The sequence below is a fragment of the Sinocyclocheilus anshuiensis genome, unplaced genomic scaffold (assembly GCF_001515605.1).
Source record: "Sinocyclocheilus anshuiensis isolate Anshui unplaced genomic scaffold, SAMN03320099.WGS_v1.1 scaffold185, whole genome shotgun sequence".
Lineage (NCBI taxonomy): Eukaryota > Metazoa > Chordata > Actinopteri > Cypriniformes > Cyprinidae > Sinocyclocheilus > Sinocyclocheilus anshuiensis.
The window spans coordinates 2,533,449-2,541,584 of record NW_015539887.1 but is presented as its reverse complement, the minus strand read 5'-3'; the positions used below and the strand labels follow the sequence as shown (position 1 = coordinate 2,541,584).

Below are 8,136 nucleotides of genomic sequence, written 5' to 3'. Positions count from 1 at the left end.
TATATATATATGAAATTGAGATTTATACATCATCTGAAAGCTGAAAAAAAGAAGCTTTCCATTGATGTATGGTTTGTTAGGATATGACAAGATACAACTATCTGAAAATCTGGAATCTGAGGGTGCAAAATAAAAAATCAAGCTATTGAGAAAATCGCCTTTAAAGTTGTCCAAATTAAGTCCTTAACAATGCATATTACAAATCAAAAATATATATGTACGGTAGGAAATTTACAAAATATCTTCATGGAACATGATCTTTACTTGATATCCTAATGATTTTTGGCATAAAAGAAATATAATTTTGACCCATACAATGTATTGTTGGCTATTGCTACAAATATACCCGTGCTACTTATGATTGGTTTTGTGCTCCAGGGTCACATATATATCACATTTTCCCAAGATATATAATAATAATATACATTGCATTTATTTAGTCAATCACATTTTATTAACCTCACTTAATTGAATCTAGATTTATGATTAAAAATCTGCCAATTATAAGAAAAATAAACTTAATAAAAAGAAAAGATCTATTCTCTGAAAATAAGTCCCAATATTTTGTTCCACAAATAATTTAAGAAAAATATTATTACTGGTAAACACCAAAAATGCTGATTAACAAAATGCTTTTTGCAGCGCAGTGGTTTTGAATTGTGTATTCCATATCTTTTGTAAATGATAATGGGGGTGTGTGTACAGTTTGTGGGTTTTTTAAGTGCAAATTGGTGATCTACTATGTTACAAATTTCACAGATGTTTACAGCGTTTTGCAGTTATCTGGAACTGGCTATTAAGTTATTTTGTTTAGAGAAAAAAAAATACCTCCGTTGATGCTTTTGATGTTCTTATCACTAGCAGTTATTTATGAGAAGCTGAATTCTTAATCACACTTAAAAATTAATTAATGAACCAAACCTAATCGCCTAATTTTTCACTGGTACATTACTTCACAGTAACACCCTGTGTAACACCACACATTCTGTTGGGATCATAATCGTATTATCACACATTTATGTGAACGTCCTTTACATATGGTCTTGTAAGATGAAGTGTCATGCAGGGGATACAGTGAAAGCTCTCAAAGTGTTGTATAAAAGAAGAGCTCAGCATGGCATCCTTCCGTGTCTCTGTGGTCGTTTCCAATGGGTCTGCTCACTGTGAAAGAGACCTGAATAGTTAGAGTTAGGCCTGTGGTCTACCGTCCTTTCAGAACGAAAGCGGGTGCCCGTGGAAATACTCATCACCAGACCTTTGAATCTACAAAGTAATTTATTTTTACTTTATTATTTGTTTTTGTAACCAATAAAACCGTACTGCAACAATGACTCGAGATGATGTCTCGTCTGGCCTTTGTGCTTTTCTGTTCTGTGTGCTAACTGGTCACCCAAAATGGATTTAAAAATTTAATTTCACATTTAAAACAACAGGTTCTCTTTTTTTAATAACCATGTTTGGTTAATGAGCTCAAATAATGGAACATGCTCTGAAGTTCCTTCTTCATAAAATCACATTTTACAAGCAAACTCAATTTTACCTTTACATAAAAAACGAAACGTGACGGTGCCAACATCGCAAAAGGCAGCAATGACTAACAAGGGCGTTTCATTTCCATCCCGACACAATGAGTTAAGCAGACTTCAAAAGGCCAAAGTAGCATCAGAAAGGGCTTATAGAGCCATATGAAGTTAATTAAGACCGAAGCAGCAGTTGAATTAGAGCTGGATCAGGCTTCAGAGAGGCTGCTAAAGCCATTTGCAGGACAAGCAAAGGCCAATGAATCTGAGCTCTATTACTACACAGTCACAACTAAACGCTGTCCGACTACCTCGCTACCTTGGCTGAGGTTTAGATAAATACACATTATCCAGAAATGATCTCTATTAGGTATATGTTTATGCTTAAATATCAAACATAACCAAAAGTTGTCAAATTGACTGTTTATTTTTATAATTTTGAGACAATTTATTTTACATTAACAATATATTTTTAAAAAGACAAACATTTCCAAGTCACAAACTAAAATGCAAGATCTGGGAAACTGCTTTATGATGGTCATTTCATTCTGTAGTCTTCTGGCCTGTGAACATACAATAGACAGAAAAGTGAAGTCAGTATTCAAGCACACTATTGTGCCTTCTTAAGACTGAAATGGTTGCTAATGACCAATGAAACGGAACAGGAACTTAAACCTTCCAGACTGATTTGAACAAATTGTAGTCAACAAATACATTATCACAGTTAACTGAGGGCAGGCAATTTTGTAAAGCTGTTAGTTGTGCAGGTGCACCCCTAACTTTGAACCTGGAAGCAAAAAAAAATTAATCACTGAATATAGTGATTTGTTGTATGAAATTTTAATTAAAAAGTTTCCCCGCTTAGCTTACTATACCCTTATTGTATGCATAAAAGATCAAAATATTGTGCTTGCTTCATGTAAGAGCAATTTAAGAATGTCAGCAGAGAGACAATGCATAATTTGACGTGACATCCCATAGTGCTTCCTCTCATTTATATGACAATTAATTAAAACTTCAGTGTTATAGATAGAAACTGTAAAAAGCAGTCAGTATTTTTTTCTTTAGGAAATTAATACATTTATTCACCAAGGACATGTTAAATTGAAGTTTTAAGCAGCACAACTGTTTTGAACACTGAAAATAATAAGAAATGTTTCTTCAGCACCAAATCAACATATAAGAATGATTTCTGAAGGATCACGTGACACTGAAGAATGGAGTAATGACTCCTGAATATTCAGCTTTTACATTAAAGGAATTAATTACATTTTAAAATGTATTAACATAGAAAACAGTTATTTTAATTTCAGTCATGACAACTCTCGGAAATAACCCCCCTATAGCATACATTAATCCATTGGGTCTATAGCAGATCTATACAGGTGGATCTGGGGAAGGTGAAGGGTTTCTGAAGCGTGCTGCAACTGCTACAGCAAGCACTAGCCAAGCATTTGAATGTTGAGCAGCAAGCTCATTGGCTGCTCATACAAAAAGAACCAATCAGCTGTGCCATGTGATAATGTCATTATGTCAGATTGAGTTAGACCTATCAGACTGCGCCATCTAGAGTTTCATGCCAGAACTTTGGATTTGTAAAATTTCACAATATTACAAATTTCACTGTATTTGTGGTCAAATAAATGTAGTTTAGGTGAGTAAAAGAAACTTGCAAAAACACTGAAAAAATCTTACTGACCCCAAACCTTTGAACAGTAGCGTATCCATGATGTCACATGTAGGTATGCCATCTGCTACTCAGGAAATTTCATCTCAAGGTTAAAAATTCAACACCGTCACTGTCCAGCCAGAGACGGACCCAAAGAGGGACAGAGGGGTCAGGGGCCCAGGGGCCCACAGAGTAATGACACTGACCCACATTAAGGGTCTCACTCAGAGACACATCCATCACCATGACAACAATGTCACCTTGTCACCATCATAAGCACTGCCTCAGGATGGCATCTGATCACTGCTGATATTACCATGTCCAACACTGAAGGGCATTTCGCAGTTAAGGAATATGTCTGTGAATTTAGGCTATATATAACTTAAGATATTTTATAAATAGGTTCCGTCTGGTACTTTCACACTCTTAACTACTAGCCTGCCAGCCTTCAGTTTTAACATGATGTTAAAAGTTTGTGTTAACATGATTATTTGCCACTTTCATGTCCTACATTCACATACATAAGTGACTATAAGACATTTTTACTGATAATTGTATTTAAAAATTAAACACTACATTAAAATTCATTGCAAAATTTAAAACATTAGCCAAGATGAGTAAATAAAAGCATCTTTTCAAGACACTATCAGTTCAGAGTTACATGAATCACATGAAGTCCTACAAATGTAATTAAAATTTAACCTACGAAAATAAGGCAAGACTGATCTAACATCTCAGAATCTTGAAACATTTCCATCATTTAGAGACAGACCTGAGAGGATTGCTTTTCTGGGTATTTAAATAATACATGGCAAACACTGTCTGAGAAACGTAAAGATCTGAGAAATCTCAGACTCACGTTTGTGCTGTCGAGGCACTGGCATACATACAAAACAGCATATTTGTGCTGTACTGTGGTAAAACAACGGGCAATTCAGCAAATCCAGAGATTGGGATTCAAACAAGGACCTGTTTGAGTTAATGAATACATTCTAAATGTCAGCTACTGGTATTTCAGATGACTGCAGGCATTCTGTGTCTGTAAGAATGTGTTGTATTTCTCCTACAGATGCCAATCGGGTTTTTTTGACGATTATGGTAGATGACGTGTTGCACACATACATACAAATTCACAACCTTGAACAGATCAGCTGAGATGATCAATAATCAATTAGAAACTAAGTTTCATGCTGAACTTATTGTAACGTGTTAGATTGAAAGTCCTTGCAATTAATGTAAACTAGCCATTACCATTCCACCTACTAATTCAGCAGTTAAATCATTTCCAGGAGTGCAACAATAATGGAAGCTTTCATTATTTTCAGACGGCATCTCACTGTTGACTGAACTCTATAGACCAAAAAAAAGCCAATTGCATGCTGGGAGTCAAGTTTCTCATTAGAGCAACTCTATTACCAGAGAATGAAACCAAGCGGATTTACATTTCCAGAAGGAAATACTGGCTGCAAAAAAAAATCAAGCGGTAATATCAGTTTAGACTTTAATTTTGTGTAAATGAAGAGCCACTGTTGCACACACTAATCAACACTGCTTTTAAATTGTTAAATTATGCCATGTCTTGCACATCAGCACCATGTTTTAAGATGCATGTGTCGAGTAGAAGGTTCAACTTTTAAAAAAACCTCAAGGCCAAAGTATACTTTGTTTTTTATATTTTAAAACAAACTTTCTATAGCTGTTGTTCTTGGTGTAAACGGGCATTTACAAGCGCTTAAAATAAAAACCGCAACATGACACTTAAATCAAATGCCTGAATCATCGTCAGCTGTGCATTTAATTCTGACATATGTAAATGACATGGTTTCATTTATAAAGATTTGCATATTGCTCTATAATCATAAAAGACAGTGTATGCAGAGAGAGAGAGAGCGAGAGAGACGCTTGAGAGGTGAAATAAGGTTAAACTCAGATCTCTTGGCACAGAAGGGAAGAGCTGTGGTTCAGCCACATTAAATAAAGCAATGCCTCTCAAAATCTTTGAGCCTAGGGACACGTCAAACTGCAGGCCAGTTAATGCCCTATAAATGCTGAAGCAAGTCAAATTTACAATCTTTTGAATTTCATATTTACTACAGCTGTGGTCAGACTGTTGAGGAAAAATATGTTTTGATCAGCCAATCAAATGTTACCAAACAAACATCACGTTGCTTTACTCCAATTTAATTACAGGAGATCTGCCTGTCTCATTATCACATTGTCATCTCCTTCCCGCCGATATATTTTAATTACACGCTCCATGTGGCGCCTCAGGAGGAATTGGCTTGTGTGAAATAATACAATGGCGACAACAAACAAAACCAGCCATATAGGTAGAAATAGACACACAGTTGGTTGCCTCAGTGTTTATTTGAGAGGAGTATGAACTCTGGGCATCACACAGCGACCCCAACCTAACCAACACACAAAGAACAACCACACATACTTTTGATCTCAAATACCAGTTGCCTGGACTGGATCAACTAGAAAACACAATGTGGGATAAATGATATCGAAACAACGCCTGACCCTTTTAGAGGCACAACCTCAAGTTAGAGAAAACCAGTCCGTCACATGACATTATGCATGATCAAAAAAAAAAAAATGACATGAACTCCAACACTGACATAAAGCCTTGGTTTTGGTAAATTGATAACCTGAAGATTTGTGAATGACTTACACAATCATGCAAGTAATCGCGTTAATTTGCATATATGTAATAAGGGTTGGGAACATAATGACCAAAATTACTATGAAAGAGTTTCTAGCAATATATATTCAATGGCACTGGAACACTGTTACTGAATTTACAGCACAACGGTGATTATCAATGACAAAATCAGATAAAGCAACTAGTGTAGTCTGACTTTTGAATAATTGATTCTTATGAGTGAATCAAAAGCACCCAAATCAACTACTGTATTTAGAATCCTGAACAATTGATTCTTGTGAGTCAATCATTTCAAGTGAATCAAAAACATCAAAGGTATTCGGATTCCTGAACAACTGATTCTTATGAGCTGGTTCTTTTTAGTGAATCAACCACAACACAACTTTCATCTAATTGTGAGAATGTGTAAATTATATATAAATATATACTACTGTATATTACTAATGTTTAGTATATATAGGCCTACTGCATTATGCCAAATTTAAAAAGACTCAGAATAGTCACTAAATATATGTGTAAACACCATTTTTAACAAGTTGATTTAAGCTAATTATTAAAACAGTCAATGGACTTTGATTCCTTTATTTTTCTTCAAATATTTATTCCTGAAAAGTACTAGTAAGATTCGTTAACAGAACTACTAAGAAACCAAGATTCTTAAGATGAATCAGAACCAAAATTAAATCAGTAGTTTATGATTATATTACTGGAAATTACATGAAGTACTGTACACTGAAGACAAGGTAATGTACATATTTAAAGGGAATGTGTTTTTTGAACATTAAAGCATGTCAACATATTCTGTTACACCAAATACACAAAATAATGATCTTTAAAAAAAGCATCATATGACCCCTTTAACAGACTGAAGAAATGAGGATTCAAGTTCTCCACTGCCCACATGTACCATAGTGTTCTTAAAAGAATTTTGCAGTTGGCTATTGCTCAAACCAAGGCAAAAGAGCTGCTTTGGTGGTTAGAGGTCTTCATTCATGCCAAAGAAAGACACAGCTGCTAACTATCAAATAATGTGCATTAATGAACCAAATGACTGTATCTAACAAGAAGGGAATATAGTTGAACATTTTGTCGTCACTCATCCGTTGCCAGGTGAAAAAAACAAGCCACTTTGAAGAGTAATAGCACTCTCTGCCTTTCCTTAGTGAGTAAAACTACATATAAATTTCCTATGTACATCTTTTGGCACAACAAACTGCCTTTGAACTGCTGTAACACTGGTTACCTTTAAATCCAACTGAGGAAGAGTGTCATTTGCCTTTCAGCGTTCAGTGATTTAACACTAAAGTAATATCAAATCTACAGAATATGAGAGGGTAAATCTCCTTGAGCCAGTTGAAAGCTCCTCACAGCAGCCCCAGGCCACACCACACCTTCTGACTCGTATCATCTTTTTATACCTCCCACAGTAATATTGCACTTTCCAAATCTCAATATCTTCTACAGCACCTATAAAGCCATTTAATTTCATACCTTGAGATTCATCTGACCACACTTGTATGATTTCAATTAATGAATTCATCAGTCACCTGTAGAGTGAAAGGTTCATTAAAGGTCACAGGAAGAGCAATGCCCTTATCGGTCGTATGTTATAATTTGGAAAACAAATACAAACCCTGCATTAAAAATGTTGGGATGCTGAGAATAGTTTTTTTTTTGGAAAGGAAAAAAAGTGCTCTATGCCACAACTTTTGTCTATTAAAGGGATAGTTCACCCAAAAATGAAAATGTGATGTTTATCTGCTTACCCCCAGGGCATCCAAGATGTAGGTGACTTTGTTTCTTCAGTAGAACACAAACGAAGATTTTTAACTCAAACCGTTGCAGTCTGTCAGTCATATAATGGAAGTGAATGGGAATCACGGCTTTGAGAGTCAAAAAAAACATACTATAGTAATATAGGCCAGGGGGAGATGTGCTGTGCCAATGAAATACTCAGGATGGGAAACATTATTGACTATAGTTGCGGGACAAGCTGCACAAATGTAAAGGGTTTATGAGGCGTTTAACAGCAGTACAGCAGTGGCAACAATCTCAAGTGATATGAAATGTCTTGGAGGATCTCATGTGTGCTGCCAAACAAGGCAGAAAAAGTATCTCCCAGGAGGCATGTATGTCATACACAGCACTTGACCTCTAAAACAAGTATTTTTGACATGAGTACGTGTAACACAGAGGGTACTTGATCTAGAGATTTTTTAAGACTTTGTTTTGACAGTGTGTATATATATATATATATATATATATATATTAATATATAT

The 8,136-nt window shown here is 35.3% G+C and overlaps 1 protein-coding gene across 1 annotated transcript in view; it reads right to left on the bottom strand.

The window, feature by feature from the left end:
* Positions 1–1,971: 1,971 nt before the first annotated feature.
* The window catches only part of LOC107685572 (39S ribosomal protein L13, mitochondrial-like), an 18,747-nt gene continuing 12,582 nt past the window's right edge, over positions 1,972–8,136 (bottom strand). The window contains exon 7 of the mRNA XM_016482207.1: positions 1,972–2,083. Coding sequence (XP_016337693.1) covers positions 2,059–2,083 — 25 coding nt within the window. The 3' untranslated portion in view covers positions 1,972–2,058. The remainder of the gene's footprint in view (positions 2,084–8,136) is intronic.